This window comes from Betta splendens, chromosome 12 (genome assembly GCF_900634795.4).
Source record: "Betta splendens chromosome 12, fBetSpl5.4, whole genome shotgun sequence".
NCBI lineage: Eukaryota > Metazoa > Chordata > Actinopteri > Anabantiformes > Osphronemidae > Betta > Betta splendens.
The window spans coordinates 8,292,650-8,313,299 of NC_040892.2; the positions used below are offsets into that span (position 1 = coordinate 8,292,650).

A 20,650-nucleotide genomic window follows, 5' to 3' on the forward strand; every position below is an offset into this window, starting at 1 on the left:
GTCTCCTCCACAGCTGGAAAACAGAAAAGATAAACGTTAGGAAAAGTAAAAAGAAGCTTGTTTCATTCCAACATTCCAGCGGAGCAGAGCTGGTGAGATGACGGACGGGAGAGGAAACCTTTACCCTTCATTAAGCGTTTTACTCCGGTGAGCTAACTTCTTCAAATTACGTGTTTAGCACTGAGTGTCATTCTAGTTAAACTATATCTTTTTTTAGTCGGACGTGGGAAGGAACAGGATGTAATGTTCCGTGTGTAGGCGCCGCTGCAGTGATTTAGCGTTGTTACGTTCTCTAGTGACTAGTCTACAATTTGCCTATTGAGTTTAGCTGCTGCTACTACTACTGCGCATGCGCATATAGCAAATCCAAGCATTGTTTCTATCTATGCATTATAATATAGGAACAGGTAAGGAGATGTTTAAAGGAACAGAAAACAAAAATAGCACCAACCCCAACCATCATGCCATGTGGCGCATAGCATAAAAAGTATGATTGCTTTCCACTAAGGTTCTGTGGTGATTGGTGAATGTGGCCGTTTGAATCCTGAGCCTGGGGAGAATGCGGTGTAATTTTAATCATGCGTATGCTTTCTGGCCTGAGCTGCCCTCTATTGTATGTAAAGGTTCAGGTTCACTTCTTGCACAAAAAAAAAATGTGACTTACACTATATTTAGTTTTAGCTCTGGGTCTTTGAAGGTACGTTGAGATCGGGGGAAACATTGGTAATGTGTGCTTTTCTACTCAAGCTAATTTCCCATACACTAGAATACTGAGTAGTTAGTTTGTAAAAAAAAATGCACCTCAAAGGATGGGGCTGGAGTTTCGGAAGGGGGAAACAACAAAGTAGTGAGACGCGGTTGGAAGAAAGAGGATGGGCAAAATGAAGAAAGGCGGTGAGGGAGAGAAAAGCAACCAGTGAGCTAGTATCATCATTATTACTTTCAGTGAAAGGTGTCATTTCATTCCCAATATAGTCCTTCCCCACTGGGGGGTTACGGGTCATAGACTGTGGCTCAATCACAGAGCATCATCTATATATCTTCCCCTTCATTCATCGTCTCGGTCGTCATCCTCATCCATACACCCTGATTACACCTAATGGCTCCTCTTCACAGCAGACACCAACTGTAATGGAATTATGCTTGAATGAACAGCCGAGTCTCTGCATGTCTCTCTTTTCCCTCTCCTTCTATCTTTTTTTTGTTTGTTTCCCCCCTTTGGCACACATGCACGCTCACTTATTCCCACTTTTATTTATAGAAAGGTGTTTGCACATTAAATACTTCGATGCGTTCAATAGAATTAAATGGATTGGCGTGTTGGGGGCAAAAAGAATGTCGACTTTTGAGATTGAGAGTATATTTTATGCAGACGATAGAAAAGAACAAATATTGCAGGATTGCTTATGTATATCAAGTACTGTACTGTATGTAAAGCAGTTTAGTAGTAGCAGCAGCAGTAAAGGAGGTCATTCTCTCCACCTTGACCTCTGTTTCTAACAGAAAATGCTTTTATAGTCTCATGTTTAGCATTCTTCGATTTCACCCCGTGCAAAAACGTCTCTCCTTCTCCAAGTCATGTATTGTGACAATGTAGTGTAGCTTCTCACTCTCCTCAGGGAAAATCACCGTTCCGTCGTCCAAACCCCACCAGCCTTATCAGTGACAGGATAGGGATGAATAAGGAATCAAAAGAGCTTTTTCGCTCCCTTTTTTCACACTGTCAGGTTATATTTACTCTGGGCCCCAGTGGTTCGGCACAATGCCGCACACACCAATTACACATGACAGGCCTTTTCATTCCAGGGACCTGGGGTGGTGCACTTGTGTCGTTACTGAAACCTTTCCAACAAACGTGTTCAAGGGCAGAGCAGGAAAATGCCATACCTATGGGGTTAATGGTAAATATTCCCCCTTTGAAGGCCACAAGTTGCTGTGTTTTTGTTTTTTTTTTTGTTTTTTTTTCCAGTAACTCAATTACGCAGAAGTTTAGAGACAAGCTTCAGTTTTATAACTTTCCTGGAAGTTTGTGTTTGTATCAAAGTCATTTTTTGCAGCACTCTAGAGCCAAAATAAGTTTGCATGGAATCTTTAGTTTTTGTCACGTGAGACCAATTATTACCTTGCCTCATGATCTGGTAGCGCTTTTGCAAATGTGGCTCATCTATACATTAACCTTTTTAAAACAAGCAAGAAAAAACAAATCCCCAAATCCCACAAATCATTTTAAAGGAAACAATAACTAATGGCAGCAGGGAATCCATCTAATGACAAGTCTCATTCTTTTAAGGGATAAACAGATGCCTCTTGTATTTTATTTATATAAAATCCATAACTTCATGTCAGTGCTGCACATTCAATTCACATTCAAAGTGTCATCATAACAGGATCAAGGTTAATAACGAATCCCTGATAAATCAGACAATTTAGTTTTGCAAAAAATTTAAGCCGGCCAAGATTCCCAGTGTGTTTGAGTGTTTACCCAGCCCCTATTACAATGTACTAAAACCTTGGCTCTTGCGTTGAGGACTGGCAATAACCCATCACTTAATGAGTAAGGCCTACTGCTGCTCCTGCCAGGCGATAATCTTCTCTTGGCATAACCAAATCAAGCACAGAAATGTTCTTATCAGGAAGGAACAGCACACGTCCCCCCCAAACACCCAACGGACCCCCGACTTAATTGATTTTCATCGTCCCAAGGCAGCTCGTTGCATGCGTCAGACTATTTTATTTACTGGACTGCTTGCTTGGGCGCTGGATTGTTTTCTTGCCTGTTTGATTTGATAATGCAATGCAGGCCTTGATGATGGCTGTGCAAAAAATAGCTGTTTGGTGGGCGTTTATTGTTACATTCACTCACATTCCTAACATGTTTGATAAGTTTTCTTCAAACGTGCCTCGGTATAATTAAATCCGTAGATAGCTTGCTTACAAAGTAACCCTCCCACATCAGACGTCTGTACAATGAAACCATAATCAAATCTGTATTCAGGTAAGAGCTCTTGTGTTTCTGTAGGGTTTCCTTTCAAATTCCCCACTGTTTGATCCAATTTGGAGCCAACCAAATTGAGTTCTAACAAATAACACATTTACGTTTTAGCTATGTTTATTATTAAAAAAATGCTAAATATGATCTCATAATGCATCGGAATGACTACGTAAATCATAATTAAAACTGTGACTTCTGCTACTCCTTTTTATGTGCAATACTTGCCTATATATTAATTTCTTACTCATGTTGCTGTATTAAGTACATATGTTCAGTTCACAAAACAAATTGTCTTTTCCAGATTATTTTGGCCATGTGATAAATATAGTGATGAAAAGTGACAGTCACTGATCTGTTACTTGGCGCAGTTTAAACAATCTTATGTACAATCAGCTGGATAATCAATAATAACACTTTACATTTGGAATCTGCAGCATAATATGGCGTCAGAACTTTCTAATAGTGCATAAAAAGTTACAACTTTATAAGTTATATTAACAAATCCAGTAAAATGCCAGTGCCTCAGAACTGTCCTGAACAGTAGAAGAGCATGTAGATAGTTACTTACTGCCTGTTAATCTGCTTTGATGTACTGTAAGGCTTTTAGAAAAGAGGGTTAGCTTAAGGAAAAAACGGTGCTGTTCTGACCATATGCATCGACTACTGCAGCTAAACTAATGATCACATTAAAAACGCTTTGTGCTTTAAGACTGGTTGACTTTAAACTACTTTGGCAACCACTTAATTTATGGGCCACTGACGCACCAATCGGAAATCATTACATTAGGCAGAACATCGCTTCAACATTTGCGAATCCCTGGAGCAGTGTTTTCAATCTCATTATGTTTTACCACCATCTTGTCCTTTAATTTTTTTTAATAAGATGTCATTTTCTCTTTTGAAAGAAGCAGCTGGGTAAAAGGCCTGGCTTCAGGTTACATAACGCTTGTTTAATTGTGCCCTGTGCTTTCACTGATCGCCACTTGAGCTTCTGCTTTACATGTAAAAAAACCTCAACAGTAACAGCGGATGGACTGTCACTGTTTTCTACAGTATCCAGGCTATTTAAAAAAAAAAAAAAAAAAATATATATATATATATATATATATATATATATATATATATATATATATATATATATATATATATATATATATATATATATATATATATATATATATATATTTGAATAGGAATGCTGTCTTATTCTGTCGTTTTGAAACTTGAACTTTTAAGTGAGCGAGTGCACAGATATTGGATAATAGTTGTTTCATTACCTCCATCTTCTCTGTAGGTTCAGCTACCTCATGTTGCTTAAGCACATTTGTTTCCTGGAAGTCTTTTTTTTTTTTTTACCTGCTTTAATTTCACATCCCCGATTTGTCAGTTGTGAGTGCATTATAGCAATTTGGCTGTGCAACAGCCTTGTCAGCTGTAGCCCATCAGCTCCCGCATGCCTTCACTCTCACTGTGAAATGAAGTGCATGCAAAGTAAAAGGCTAGAGTCAGACACTTAGTAGTTTGCCTCGAGTAGCATAACGCACATTGCCGGGGTTTAAAGTTTCTGTCTCTTCATTGTTGAGACGTGGCTGTTTATGAAAATGTTTATGCTATTAACTAAGGTGTCCACAGCTTGTTTTGATCAAAAGCATGATTAAAAGTTAGTTATTGCTTGCATTCATTTTAACCTATAGATTTGCATCGACTGGTGCCTTAAATTTGTAATTCTGTTTTCAGACAGTGTGTATAGTTCTCCCCTAAGGCTAATATATTCAGATATGAATTACTGCAGGAACTGGAGGTGTCAGGATCTGTACAACTAGCAAAGCACGGGCTGTGCACGTCTTTTAGTCAGTGTGTGTGTGTGCGTGATGGATATTGTGTCTTCTTGTCGAGTACAACTGTCATCCGATCTTCTCGGGCTTATGTCTGTGACTGGAGAGATCCCATTATGTTCTCATTTACTGTCACAAGAAAAGAAAATCACAGCATTTGCAGCTTAGCAAGCAAAATGTAGATGAGGCGAGACATTGTGTTCTCATTCTGTCCCTCTGGAAAAAGAAAAATCATTTAACAAGGAGACAGAGCTGTTTGTAATGTTACCTGTGATAAATTGTATGCTCCAAGTGACAGTTTATGTGAGCCCCCCCATTAGCTTTTGGTACCTGAAATGCATCTTTTATCTTCTGTTAGCATTCTCTATATTTAGAAAGGAGTTTTTCTTCTTCCCCGGGTTCTCATGTAATTTTTCAGTTAGATCTGATCAGCCGGTTATAATGTGTTTTCACTTATCTACAAGCAAGGAACTGAGGTGAACCTCTGTATTCTATGAAAAACCATTTAATATAACGTACAGCACCTGTTGTCACTGTAATTTAATTTACATCAATGCATCCATATTTCCTTATGACTATGAATAGACAATGTTAGATAAACATTTTGTGGTATTTGTAATACTCGCTATCACATCTAATGAATTGTTCAACACAGCAGTTTGAACCCATAATGCAGTAAAAACACATGGGTCCTGGTTGATGCAGGTGTGGGAATGTGCGCCTGAATAGCTGCCAACCAGCGCTGCAGCCCCACAGGGACCCGTCCTGTCTCCTTTCATTTTCACACTACACCCTGCAAACTTCAGACGCAAACGGGAGCCATCGCGTCAGAATGCCTCCGATGACTCTGCAGTGGTGTCAGAAGCGAGCGGGAGTCGGGGTTCAGGGACTCGGTGCACAGCTTGATGAGATGTGAACCGTGCACAGCTCAGTTTGGCAAAGACAAAGAAGCTGGGAGACGGAAGGAGAAGTGCACTGTAGGACTTGCAAACATCATGTTTAACACCTGCTGAAAGCCGGCTGTCTGTGTGATATAATGTAGCTTGTCCTGGAGGCTTAATGACCCACTACTTATGTCAGTATAGCTACTGTAGCAACCTAGCAGCACATGCTACTACCAACAACCTATAAAGACATAAAAGAATTAATGCTTTGGTTCGAAATGTGGTGACTTATAGTATTATATATTACAGTTAGATTGTGTTTTTATTTTTACCTTCAAACTTTCAATTAGGAATTTTATATGATGATGTCATAATGTTGACAATCTACCACACATTGAGTTCACAGAGGTCATGTTTATCTTGTTGATGCTAACAAAGCAATATTGTTGGGCATTGTTTGTATTATATTGCTTGCGATTCCTATTTGTTACCTAAAAGACAGCAGTTTGACAGGTCAGATGGAATAGCTTTCTCACCACATATACTGCCACTGCGCAGGGACAGCTGTCAGGTTTTTCTTTGGTCAGCTTTTCCTTTAGTGCCGACGGAAACGGTGAGTCTGGGCCAGTTGTGCCTGCTTCCTACTGAAGGTGCCTGTGAGCTGCAGCTGTGCCTTCCCTCAGGTCCATTCTGTGACGCTTTGCACTTCGTTTTGCCTTGTCGTCTGCTTTTCTATTTATTTTTATATGCGATATCAGAAGTGGTATTGAGACTTGTAGTGATATCGGTACCATCGTTGCATTTCTGCTATCATGACTTCCATTCTGTTACATTCTCTCTCTGACATTTTGGTCTCAAGATGAACGTCCTTTTATTAAACACAAAAATAACCGACCAACTGGAGGAGCGTTGCTTGTTGCCCTCGTCTCTTAGAATGCCGTGTACCGTGTTTGCGAGTGGTACAGTATGTTCTCATTGTTTATTCAAAAGAAGTTTTTCTCCCATCAATTACCGCTCCATAATTGTCTGCGAGTCATTACTCTTTTGGGGAGCACTTTATTTTGTGATAATGGATAATAAATAAAAGTTGGTAACGAGTTGAGTGACAGATTTCTCCATTTTAAACTCCTCTCTATCAAAGCCAATGACTCCACCAGAATGGTTTGAGATTGATAAAGTTAAACTTGATATTAAAGCCTGTCATGGTTAATTCACCTTTATTAACATGTCTGGTAATAGCAGCAGTTTCACTCACGGATATATATGTCTGACATTTTAAATGCCTTAAAGTAGGAGGTGGTGGACATGATGCGATTGTCGCAACCCAACCCCTTTACACCTCTTCTAATAATGACATGTGCTTATTTTCAACCATGATGAAGTGTAGAGGAGTACAATTTAAAAGAGATGTGCTAAATTAATTTTATTACATCCACAAAGCATAAGATGATATCGGCTCCAGGAAGAGGAATGTTCTCTATTTTGAACAACGGCGTGTTGTGCTTATTGGTTTAGTCATTGCAACGAGAATCCTCAATTGCAGGGTATCAGAGGGGCACGACAAGACATTAACCCAAACTAAGGCGTTAATTGGAGGGCTGCCAAGAGCTGGCATGCAGCCAGCCTTGAATTCCTCTGTCTTCACTGTCTCTTCGCATGTTCATTCCTTAAAAAACTAAATTTATTGTCAGGGATAGATACATAATGAATAAAACCAAGCCATAATCGCATTTAGTTTTTTTTATGTTAACATATCATGAGAATTGGTTTTATCAAGTGGTTCCTTTTGAGCCGCATGTGTACACAGAAGCCACATTATTAGAGGGTCATTAATCTAAAGCCTACTGAAGCACCAGTGGGCAGTGGTCCAGCTGGTCAAATCTCTGGGCTGGGACTGAAATACTGTAACTCTCATCATCCACAATGTGGACATCACAGTTCAACTGTGAAGCAATGGAGACTTTGCCTGACATGGTCTCATTGAAATTACATTTTCTTTTATGTTAACTGAAATGTGGGTTATCTGAGGAAGCGATTGCACCAGGACACATTGTGTACTACCTAAACATTGCTGCATCACTGCAATGGTTTCCAGGGTGGCAGTGACCCCTTTCAGCAGGAGGCCGTAGTGACCATTTGCTTAGGAAGGGTTAGAGGAACACATCACCGTGCATTTATAGAATGTGCTGGTAAAACGTGTCGGATCCTTCAGTGTTCCACCGCTTACAATTACAGTTCACCAGGAGCTTACGCGATTTAAAGGTTATGCTGCTGATGTCTGGGTACCAGACACCACAGTGTATCTTTTGACAGTTCAGAGTTGTTCTGGCATATTAAGAAAGACGAACACATTCACATCGTGTAGTTTCATGGTGTGTGTGAAAATTAAATGTTACTAAGATGAATATTGAACTTTATTGTCAATTTGAATTATTGAGTTTGGGAGTAAAGTGATTTATCTTGCTTTCTATATATTGTATTGTATTGTTGTCCCACAGTTATTGGCTGCCCTTCTTTATCTTCACACTTTAAAACCGTCTTCTGATGTTGAAATTATTACTTCCTTTTTTTCTACAGTACATTGCCCACAATGCAACTTGATTGGCGACAGTTGAGTCAAACATTTTTCTTTTTTTTCTTTTTTACTGGCGGCGTGCTCGGGGAAGAGTCTAGTAGGCTCACTTCCCTGAAACTTCACATGCTAGAATTAGTATTTTCTTCCCCAACACTTGAATTTTTCCTTCCCAGCCAAGGCTGCCTGGTAACATGACTCGAGGCAGCTTATTAATCTTTACTCAACTTCTCTGGAACCACAAAAGGTTTTATGCAACCCCCCTCCCATGTTTGTTGATTACAAGTTAGCTTATCCGAACTTGGCAAACAATGCAATGGTTGCATTTATAGGTGTCTATTCTTCGTTGTCTACTATTGCAAGATGGGAACGATATAAAGGCGAGTTAATGTGTTGTGGAGAGCACGTTATTTTACCTTTTGACTTGCTCCAACTCAGCAATTTACAGTATTTGTACAGTGATTGATTCTTTTTTTTCTAGAGCCCAAGATGAAAGAGTTGCATTCTCTTTCATCCACGGCCACTCAACCTACACTTCCCTCTTCCATTAAGGTTCCCTTTTTACCGTCCTCTCTAGCCTGGAATGGATTCCGTGGATTGACATCTGCCCTAGCCGATCTGCCCTTCTCTCCAATAGCCACAATATTTCAAGCCACAAGAATGTGACATTATGGTTTATTATATGTAATTTTCATTCTTCTCTATCGCTTTGGTTTCACCTGAAAGTGCACTGAAACTGGCTAGGTGAACAATTTCATTCAGCCTTTTGTGTTTTCACACGTGATGCTGCATAGCACCACTGGGGGGGGGGGGTCTATCTCACACGCTCCAACTGATGTTCAGAACTCTGAGATAATAATGCAATCGTTAAAAAAGATTCAGATGGAGATTATATGCTGCTGATGCCAATTACTGTATGTACACACTAGATTCGTCTGCATAATTTAGAGGCTGATTGTGAGACAGCAAAAAGCAAACTATTATAACATTAATCATCACAGCAGCTTTTTACTGCAGTGATGTGTACAGTAAAGTATGCAGGATACAGGCACACGAGTCAAGAATCCGCTGACAGGACTGTCATAGCTACTGCTGGCATGTGGTGGAGAACAAATACACGTTCTGATTTGCACCTCTGGCTATATAAACAAAGCAAGGGTTATAATCAAAAGCACAAAGCAACAAATGTAAAGAGTGCATCATATTTGATTGTATAGTTGGACTGGAACAGCACACTGACAACTGATTATGTGGATTACAAATGCTTCAATTTGCTTGGAATACATTAGTCTGTTGTGTTCATATTATAGATTGATGCCTACAGCAAGTCCAATTCAAATGGAAAGTGTGAGACTTTCCCCTCTAGTCAAGATTTCTTATTGTTTCCATAGATGGCAATAGATGAACTTGCTGTGTGGATTGGGGTTGCAGGGAAACTGAATGTAAATCAGGTCACCCCTGTCCCTGTGTTGTAACCTAACAAGGCTACAACATGGGTACAGAGGTGTTCCAGTGGGGGGTAAGGAGCCTTAATGGAATTACAAGACATTGCAAGAACAAGTATTTTTGGATTAGCTCCTTGCTACTTAACTCACAATCCCCCAGGGAGATTGGAGTTAAACCACTGTAGGGGTCCAGACCTACATGAAATACAGCATTAAGGTCCTTATGTTGTTTGAGAGGCCAGCAGGATCACGTACTTGTGTGTTTTTGGTCTTATGCTTGTCCAGTGGAGCTGTGTATACACGGAAGGAAGCAAGTGGAAAGGCGTGAAGTGGGTACGAAGGATGGGTGTTTATTACAGTGGAATAAAAGACTGCAGGACAAAATAACAGCAGACATGTTCTACAAACCTACATGTTAATGATTTCTGTTTTGCTAGTGTTATTCACCCTAAAAAAAAATGTTCGCTAGTGGGTGGAGCAGTGTACGCTTGCAAAGGTGCCCAGCAGCATTGCCCAAGGGAGGCCTGCGGATAATTACAAACCATTCACCAAACACAGTTCGTTGGCTCACTGAGACATCCTGACAGTGAGCCAATAAGCAAACAGAGCTTTAACGAGACAGAGATGGAGGCCGAGTACATGACTCATGCAACATCAGCCACCGGATTGGAACACGCGGATCGAAGTTGCGAGGGGAACAAAGGAACACCTGACTCACAGAGGAGAGCAAGGCGTGAAGGAGATGACCACGGCGGAGCTCGGAATATCGCCCGCCCTATAAATATTGCAAGCGGTCGCACACGAGGGGTAATAATCACAATGGTAGTTAATCGCTTGGAAACGGTAACGAAGACGGTAAAGAAGACAGTATGCCGGCAATAAACCCTCGAAACACCCAACATATTTTCAAGCTCGTAATCATTACAATCACTTTTGTGATCGTCAGCGCTGCCACTCGGGTAATTCCATCTCCCAGATTTAAGTCTAATTACCCCCATTAGTAAATGTCACCTCTATCTGCGACCGGACTCGCCGCGGCCTCGGCGCACGGGAACGCGTGCGCTCCGCGAGTGTGCGAGTGCGGAGCGCTTGATGGAATCGCTTCGCCCCACGGGGTTGATATTCTAACCGGAGAAGGGGGGGTGCAGAGTGAAAAGCTCTGCGAGGATTCTGATGTATCAGTAACCTCAATCATGTCCCACACCGATGGGTAACCCCGGGCTAAGTTGGGGCACTATCGGGGCAGCCGGCGAGAGATGCAACGCTGCCTTTGACTTTGCACTTCAGAGGTGCGAGCGCTTTGCCCCCCGTCTGGAGATTCTTCAAACCACCATTGTACATTAATAACAGCAGAGGCTTCAACCTCAACCTGCACAGCCTCTGTTTGTGTCCCCTATTGATTTTTCAGTGAATTCTTTTGATGAGAGTATGGGGACCGACGCTTTGATTATGTTTTACTGTGTGTGTGTGTGTGTTTAGACGTACACCATTTTGTGTAAATGTTCTTCTCCCTAATGCTGTAGACACGCTATTGTTCTATACTCAGTTAAATTTCATTCTGTACGACCTCGCAGTAAACAGAAGTTTTTTCCTGTTTCTAGCTTCTTTTTCTTTTTTTTGTTATTATTATTTTTGGTAACTGCCGTTTTGCAAATTATAGGCTTGGCATTTTGGGAAGGGCAGTTCACTCTGTTGGTTCTTCACAGTTCTCTGCATTTGTCCTGCTGCCACGTCATGCGTGAAAATTCAAAAAAACACAGCCAAGGGGAGGGGGGTAGAAAATTTTCACATGGCAACGATTGAATTCGGTGGATAGCTGGAGTGAAGCATTGACAGCGAATACACACATGCTTGTTTGGATGCAAGGAGTCGAAGCTACAGTAGCAAAGCCAATCAAGGCTCGTATTGTTGGGGAGAGGATCGCTTCCTTGGAGACTTCTCCCTTTTCTCTGTGTCGCTGCCTGATCGGGTTTCAATTACAAAGATGAGGCCAGAACTGAGCACAGATACACATAGAGTACAAAGACATGGCCACCAGCTAGTGTGACCAAGATTCGACCAGCAACACTTTGCGACACTGAATATTTAGTAGTCAAGCCTTAGTCATTCTCCCATGATATTGAGTTCACGGCTCATTCATCGTGGAGGAAATTGCTGTATTCTTACAATGTTTTATCTAAAGCCCAGAAGGAAAACGCTGAACACAAATGGCCCTGCAGCTTGTTGACAGATCTGCCATTTCTGCAGACTGTGCTTCCTTTATCAAAACAGAACCACGACCTCAGGTCGTAAGTCAATTTGGTGTAAAGTGCCTTTTTGTTTGCGCAAGAAACACAACATGTCTGTTTTTAAATGTGCGATCCACTCATGGAGAGTGGTTTGATTCGTTCTCACAAAGAGGGTCAGACATGTGTGCTGGTTTATAATTTTGCAGATATAAAAAAATCCCTCATAAACCAAACAAGGTCAAACTAATTGAAAAGGAAATTTGCAAAAGAAGCCATTTGTTGATGTAATAGTTGTTTAATAAGAAGATGCTAAAGTTCAAATCTACTAATACCTGACGCTTGTGTTCCTCCTCTACATACTGTAGGCTGTCATCCATGATAAACTACTCCACCTTAACACCTAACCCTCACTCCACTGGTGGATGTCAGACCGGCTGACGATGCACATTGTGCAGCAGTGACCCTGTTTTTTTGCATTACCCCCTTTTCACCACCCTCATCCCTCCTCGTGAGTCTGCGTTAAACTCGGATGAGTAATTGCGCTCCTGCTTTTGTCCCTGCGCCGTTGATTAGACCTCTAATCATCTCAACCAGGTGGGAGTTGATTTAATAACCTACTAGTTTATATATACCCACAGCAAGTCTGCAAGAAACAAATTGTCCTGGTGCATTTTTCTGTTATTTCTACAGTAACATGGACTATTGTGCTTGGCTTCGGTGCAGTCAAAGTTTGCTCCCCTCCATTATCCTTATTCTTTAGTCACTGTGCAGTGATTACAGGGTCCACCTTGGATAAACCTGTGCCACTGCTTTTGAAACAGACAATAAATGAGGCAGTAGCTTTATTTGAATATTCCTTTTTATCTTTTTTTTGAAGAGGTTCCTCTGATCCCAAACAAGTAGCCTTAAAGCCTGTCACTTAAACTAGAAGTGCTGTGTAATGTCACACAGTCATCAGTGCTCACAGATAATTGTTAACCTGGTCAGGTACTCGGCTTTGATGGATTCATGCCGGTCTTAGTAATGTTCCACAAGTAATGGATTATCAAAGAAACGTTTTTGTTTTTTCTCCGCGTGCGCGTGGCTTTCAGCGGCGATCCGTCGCAAGATTATGTCACATCACCCCGTCGCGCAGTCCGTAGACTGCACGTTACGCACACATTTGCGACAGCCCCGCGCCCGTCTGCGTCGCACGAGCGCGGCGCAAGTGAAACAGCACCGCGGCGGACGGCGCGGCAGTCGACGACGGGGCGGCACGCGGACGGAGCGCGCCGCGCACACCGAGGGGACGCGTTGAGCGACAGCGGGAGGCACGGAGCACGCGCATCTCCCCGTCTTGTCAACGGCATCGCCGTGAAAATCCCCGCCGGATCAGCCTGGCGCAAAGCAGGGAGGCTCTGTCCGTCCCCTTGGGCTCGGTGCCGGTACCGGGGTGTTCTCGCCTGACATAAAAAGAGGCACAAGAATCGGCCCAGCCTGCCGTTGCCTGTGCAGTCACAAGTAGGCTGGGCTGCTCTGGCGTCTGAAAGTGTCCTGGACGCCGGATGGACTTGAACGGCACGGTGCACTTCGCGATCTGAGCCAGAGAAGATTCTGCCGCTTCCTTTGGAGTAAAAGAACTGCGCCTGGTCCATCGCTTTTTCTTTTCCTTTTTTTCCCCTAAGTCTTGTGTTGCGTAAATCCGTTTACGAACGCGGGAGCCCGTTGATACTCGTGTTCGTTTTTTTAATTGGAATTACGGTCCAAAACCGCGACGCGCGGGAGGAATTTAAGTCCCATTTTGGTGCGTAATTTGCGCGGGGTGTGCGGGTGCGTGGCCACACAAGCAGTTGTGGCTCCGTTCTGGGGTTTTTTTTTACATTGAAAACCCATTTTTCCCTCATGGATTAGTCTAAATCACAGGTAAAGACTTAAGAAGCGCAGCTTTACTCTCTCTCGCCTGGAATAAACAGGCGGATCTGGTGCACGGATTCTCTGTAGGATGGTAAATGACCAATGGGGAATCATGAACAGCTCTTCTGAACTCGAAGATGGGACTCGGCACAAAAACCAGGTATGTTCCCGCCGCGCGCCGCTGAGTTGTGCGTGGACGAGGAGTGGTGCAGCTGCTTGGCGCAGCGCTGCCACGCCGAGTTTGGCGATTCTCCGCACGGGAGAACAGCGGCTGCAGGCGAGCTTTTCCCGACTCCCCTCGCTCCACAACCCCGCATCGCATGTTTCACGTCGCGCTTATTGTAACGTGTTGATTAGACTCAGGACACCGATCGATGACTTGACTGGAAGACGCCGAAATTGCGGGAGAACGGGCGAATAAGAGCGCGAATAGGCCGATGCTGTAGGTGTTTGCGCATTTAACGCTGCGCCTTTACGGGATATTTCCCCTCCAATCTGAACCTGAACCGTACTTGGATGTTTGGGAATCGTATTCCTGTAGTTCATAGTGTGTGAACGTGGCCTGCGGACACCCTCCAACAGCCATTAACACTCCGCAGCTCTTTAGTCCTGTCTCCCGCTCGGATGAATTGAGACAGGAGCGGACGTGCGTTGTATTTCAGCCAGGCAAAGCTCACTTTGGGGAGCAGTCAATGTGTTTTCACAAGGTCAGTGGAGGGTTATTGACGGCCCATGAGGGAGAAGGCTCCCCCCCTCTGAACACGCAATCCGATATCGGGGCACCGTGAGAGCTCTGCGCCTCTGGGGGAAAACACAGTGAATTACGCTCCTCACTCCCTAACGCGCGCGACCGTGGATTTAATTAGGGAAATAAGCGACATCACCGAGAAAACAACGCACAGGTGATGACGTGACCTCCTATAACAGCTAATGTTAAAAAAAGTAGTGGATACTAGGATCAGTGCATTTGTGTGACTTTTTAATAGATGGCACTTAACTGATGTTAATACTGAGTCCAAATAGTGAGAGAGAGAGCAGCAGAGCATAGAAATCTGCCAGACTGTGGATGGAATGAAGGAGCGACGCTGCCTTCCTAGAAACGCCTTCCCTCCAAACGACTTGTTCGATTTCAGAGATATTAAAGATATGAGCGAAAGCCATTTAAGAGAGCTTTTCTAAGCGCGACACTCGCTCGTGGCAAATCTCTTGTAAATTACGAAAGCCTGACGGGCGTCAGATGATGCGTGGCTCTCATTCCCGTGCTCCTGTTGATTCCGCGTCTCCGTCTGACTCCGGCGCGCGCGTGGCACTGGGCCCCGTCTCTCACTTCTTTGTAAGACGCGTTTATGCAACGCGAATTTACATGCGTGCGGCGCGTCTGAGCTGGAGTTATACAAGGGGCCGACGCGAGGACGCGGCCGGCGTCGCTGCCCACTGCCTCGCGAGCCGCTTCGGCTCATTTATAGCAGCGTAAAGGTCACATGAGTAGCGAGACATCCGTTTCAATTTGATGATTGTGTGTCATGCGATACTCGAATCTTTCCCTCGGATCACTTAACGGAGCAGACAGAGGCGAGTGCAAAGGGAATAATGGAGATTAATTCAGATGCTTTGTCATGTCTGTATCCTTGAAGGGAAAATAAATCTGGATGACTAAATGAAGCTCTAACATGCTGAGTGGTGAGCCTGCAGGATGAACAGGGGGGAAATGTGTCCCATAACCCCAAGACTCACTCCAGACAGCATCAGGGGACGCTGGGTGAGATGGGAGGTTGTGGGAAATGCAGATGCCCCTCCACCTCCACCTCCTCCTCCTCCTCCTCCTCCTCTCTGCAACTAAGCGTCTCCTTTTCTACTCTTCTTATTACTCCCCTTTCCTCTGTGTGTGTCTTTCTTTGTAATCTTGAGCAGTAACATGAGCCCACCATGCCAAGCCTCATTTCAGGCTCAGTGGGGAGGGATCGGGTAATGGGGATCTCTTGTGGTCTCTGTTTGTTTGGATATTACAGAACGTACCCTGGTATTTGCCTGGCGAGTGTGCGTGTTTGATTTGCTGCTGTAGGTGTGCTGTCACCTGTGCCCTTTTGTAACAGATGGAGACCAGTTAAAGTAAAATGGATATTCAAGTGCAACTTAAAATGAGCCTTGAAATTGAATTCGCTGGATAACAGCCAGCCGAGGCTCGTGGTGCATGGTCAGATATGCACTTAACCCGTGTATGTGGAAATTAGACACTTGAAAGTCTGCTGGTACATAAAGTACTGTTTGGCTACAATAGTGGAGCATTTAGAATGACAAAGAAGAAATTAGTCAAGGATGCAGCTCATCATCATCAAGAAAAGTTGAACTGGAGGGCTTTTAAACATTTTTTATTAAAGTAGGTGTGTTTGCTGAATAAGAACCATGAAGAACAATTGATGAGATTTTGTGCTATGAAGACTTATATTAAGTCAAATAGATGCATTCTTTGCTTTCTGTCTCCACAAATCCACCATGAAGCAACTTTAATGAACTTGTCTTTGCATCCGTTTAATAACACATCATCAGCAACAAAAGTTTATATAATAAAAAGCTCGTTAGAGCCTCATGTTAGACACAGACAGACAAATCAGTGTGTTTGGGGTGTTGGTGTTTTTTCCTACACACCGGTGCTGTGAACGAGGGAGGTTTGCCTTGACAGAGCGGGCTCACTGTGGGTCCATATCCATCAGCTGGGCACCAGCCCAGCTCAGAAATTATATTAGATTTGTATGACAGCCATGGAACACACACACACACACACACACACACACACACACACACACACACACACACACACACACACACACACACACACACCTCTGCCAAGATTTGTTCTTCATATAGCTCACACCTTGTGCCATATCACATCAGGCGCACACTTAACAATCCTTCATGTTTGCACTAAATGAGCTCTGAAACTGTGGTTTAAATTGTCCCTTTTCTTTCAGTTCAACAATATTATTATAATTATACTTTAAACAATACACTAATATCAATATGGCATGACCTACAGTATTGACAACCAGCAACCCCAAGGCCATAAACCTCTTGCTCCTAAACCTCTATACTGTCTCTCTTATAGGACTGAGAGCCTTTGCTGGCTGTAGCTGGGTTTTCTCTGACTCCTATGTGCATTTGAAATGAGAAATCCGGTGCAGGCCCACTCTTTTTCATACGCTTGGCGAGGTGGCATCAAGGGCTGACGTGCGGTCCAGAGCAGGAACAAAAAGACCCAGGATCCCTGGGAAAACAACAGGAGGCTGGTGTGTTACCCTGTTACCTGAGAGGCAGCATGTTTTGTTTTATATTCCACTTAATTTGTGAAAAGTATAAAATAATAATTACTCCATGTCTTACATTAATTACGATAATACATTCATTGTATACGTACGGTTACATAACGGTCACATCTAATTACATTGTCTGATTACTTAGAGCAGCTGTCTTTCCAGCCACTTATGAGGATGATGATAATAATGACAAACTGCTACTGTTTTGCAACTGATAGTGTTTTAATATCAGACATAACTAGTTAGACTCAGGGTCACATACACACACACACACAACATTATCTGAATCCATGGATTCAGTTACATTAAATCAAATAAACAGCCACCAGCTTAAACACTGACATGCTGCAGCGTCTAATTAGCCGCATATACTGGCTTTTATTTGCCGGTATATGCATATATGTAAGTATGCGTGTTGTGCTTTGGTTTGTACACTGACTAAGTGAAGTGGCTTTGCAGTCAGAGCGGCTGAGATGTACTGTGTGTGTGTGTGTGTGAGATGTGGGATGATGGTTTTGCGGGTACCCTTGTCGAACTAATGAACCTGCTGAGCTGGCTGGAGGTATACTGTAGGAGGGAGTGTGGACTGGAGCAGAGCAGAGACTTCCCTGGTTCACTGGGCCTGTGATTTCCCTGTGGGGGGTCCTGCCACAGCGGCAGAAGGAACTGTAACAACCTCAGATTCTGACTCGCCTACCCTGCTCTAGGCGGCAACCAGGAAACGCCCATCCGCAAAAGTCAAGCCCCGACAGTTCTTCATCTATTTCTCATATTATGCATAGACACAAATTGGAGCTTTTTAACATTTTTATGTCTTCTGTTCATATGGCGGCGTTCACCTGCCTGTGTAAACACGCGTATTGCAGTGTGAAGCATTCATAGGTTGTTTGTTATATTTGCCTGGGTTGGTTTTGTGTGCTTTTCATTTTATCAATCGTTTGTACCTGGTAAACAAGTGTATAAGGGAGGAAGTAGGGGGAGATTATTAAGTTATCAAGGAAGAAAGTATTGATTTCGCCCTGCTTTTATATTGGCATGTGCTAGATTGAATCCCTGGGCCCTAATTTGTCACTGCTTTTCATCTACCTGTGGGCATGTTCTCCAAACACACATGCGCTTCTAGTCGGCTCCTATTTATCATTACACTATAGGCTGTTGTACATCTGTGCATCGTATGCAGCACGTTTAGTGTGGCTGAAATCCATTGTTTTCAGAATTGTTGACTGGTGGGATCAAAACCTAAGTGGCTCACAGGAGTGTGGGCCTATTGTTAGAATGAACGTATGAATGTGTGAGAGGAGCCTGTGTTGGTGGATCAAAGAGGTAACGAGCCATTACTGTCAAGTCGTTACGTAAGTGAAGAGTGCTTTTACATAAAAAGTGATTTAGCTCCTTAATGGAGCAGCGTATTATTTTGTTTAGGTTCCTGCCACAGACAGATGGAACCATTTTGTCTAACGATCATGCAGCCGCCCGGAGAAGCTGCAGCTTTGCTGGCCTGAAGGTTATAAATGACGGCAGCTGTCCCATGTGCTTTTGGCCTTGCTCACCCTCTATCTGCCTTTGTTATCTGACCCCCTCTGCCTCTTCAATGTCTTTTTCTCATTTTCTACCTTTCCTGTGCTCTATCGCTTGCTGACACAAAGGGACGGGGCATTTCAATATCAGATTCCTGGTGCTGCAAGGTGGCCATGGAGCCTTGAGGAGGCGAGGACGCAAGGAAGGAGGAGAAGAATGAAAATGGAAGTAGATAAATGTAGAAGAATAAAAAAAATATATTAGCCAGAGCGTAGCAACAGAACAGAAACCCTGAGTAGAGTAGAAAGGACGCTGGAGGTTGGAAAGTATGAATCACAGTAGGTCCCAGATCAGTGCTGAGCAGACAGCAAGCTAGCTGGGGGCAGACGCACACGCACATGTACGTACCAGGATGACGCACATATGTTCCAGCTGCTCGCAATCCCACATGTACCTCTGACAAAAGCTTGTAATCAGGTATACTGCACGTTGCTGAGGAACGCCGTCAACCCTTGGATTAGAGGCAAGGCTCATGATGGAAGCCCCAAAGCATCACCAAGGGCTCAGTCTCATCCGGAACAACAGCTGTGATAAAATGTAATTGCGCCTAATTGATTTGTGAGTCTTTTGCAATTGTGTTGATGTTGCTTCGTGTTGAGTCGGGGGTTTGCCTCCGTTGGTTTCCTGTCTTCGCTACTTCGAAATGCGCGTGGAAGGCGGTCACTGCGCGTTGAGCAGGGAGCATTAGGACGGCGGGGAAAGGGCACGGCTTCACTCCCACCTCCCAGCATGTATTGACAGATGTGTCAGCAAGTCTACCTGATGGGCAGCGTTTCACAGCAGACGAGCTGCAGTCAGAGAGCGAGCGGCGCGAGAGGGGAAGGCTTTAGATTTCCATCTGCAGGATTCCACCCCGCGTGTTTGTGTGCATCTGTTTGGTCATAATGAAAGAGTCAAGAAAAAAAAAATACTTGGAGAGAAAGATAAATGTGCACATTCCTCTCACTGTTCTACCCTGGAAGTATGTAATATTACCATACTGCAATTTATCATCCACTTCCCTGCTAAATCATCATTAAAAATGCATTGGAAATCACCTGTGAGAAGCGGATCAGAGGCGCACAGATGGAGGGAGAAGAGCGGGGTGGAAATGAGGCAGAGTGGTGGAGTGAGGGATGAAAGAGACATGTGTTACAGAGTTCAGTCATCTTGATGGACATCTAGCCAGGCCCATTCCACTGACAGATTGGCCTGTATCTCCATATCTGCACCGAGAAGTGTCCAATTTCCTCCTGGCGATTTCAATCTAAGAGTAAAAGAGCTCCAGTCACGGGACACTAGTGCCTCGATCAGACGGAGATGTGCGCCTGCTTTTAAGGGAGCACACTTCCCACAACATAATGGCTTTGTTCCCTAATCTCATCGTTAATCAATCCGTGCACAAAGTCATACGCGGCGGCCTGCGAACACGACGGCGCTCCCGCACAGGCGAGCGCGGTTCCTTCTTCCTTGCAGGAGATGCAGACCAGAACTGTAAATAACGGGGGAATTAATTAGCCTGAATCCAGTGAATAATTTATGATAATTGGAGAAGTTTAATCAAGCGATCAATCTACTCTGGCCATCAGATCTGGTGCAGAGGAGTATTACAGGACAGTGGGAGGAAATAAATGCACAATCACACTGAAACTGCTGGAGAATGCCTGGCAGCGAATCACAGCTGGTTGTTAAAATAGTGATGTTAGTGTGTGACATCTGCTCCTCTGCTAGCATACAGTACACTGGGCCTTTTTTATCTTGGCGTAAAAGTGCCTGTGATTGAGCTGCATTGCTCTCAACTCCCTCATACTCGGTGGTTCCTCTAAAACCACATTATTGGCTCTGCTCTGAGCCAAATGGAGTCATTCCACTGCAAACTAGCTCCATATATTTACCTGCTAATGACTTGCTTAAGCTAAGAGAGGAAACATAA

At 43.6% G+C, this 20,650-nt stretch overlaps 1 protein-coding gene across 5 annotated transcripts in view; it reads left to right on the plus strand.

The window, feature by feature from the left end:
• fibcd1b (fibrinogen C domain containing 1b) overlaps nucleotides 1-20,650 on the plus strand; it is an 81,320-nt gene continuing 60,670 nt past the window's right edge. For 2 of the 5 annotated variants that reach the window (XM_055513373.1, XM_029168386.3), the window contains exon 1: nucleotides 1-147. Coding sequence is in view for 2 of the 5 variants with exons in the window: in XM_029168383.3 (XP_029024216.1) it covers nucleotides 13,938-14,009 (72 nt within the window). In the remaining 3 variants the exon portion in view is untranslated. Of the gene's footprint in view, nucleotides 148-13,099; nucleotides 14,010-20,650 lie in introns of those variants that run through there. The other 3 variants (XR_003787711.3, XM_029168383.3, XM_029168384.3) reach the window with 2 other exon arrangements.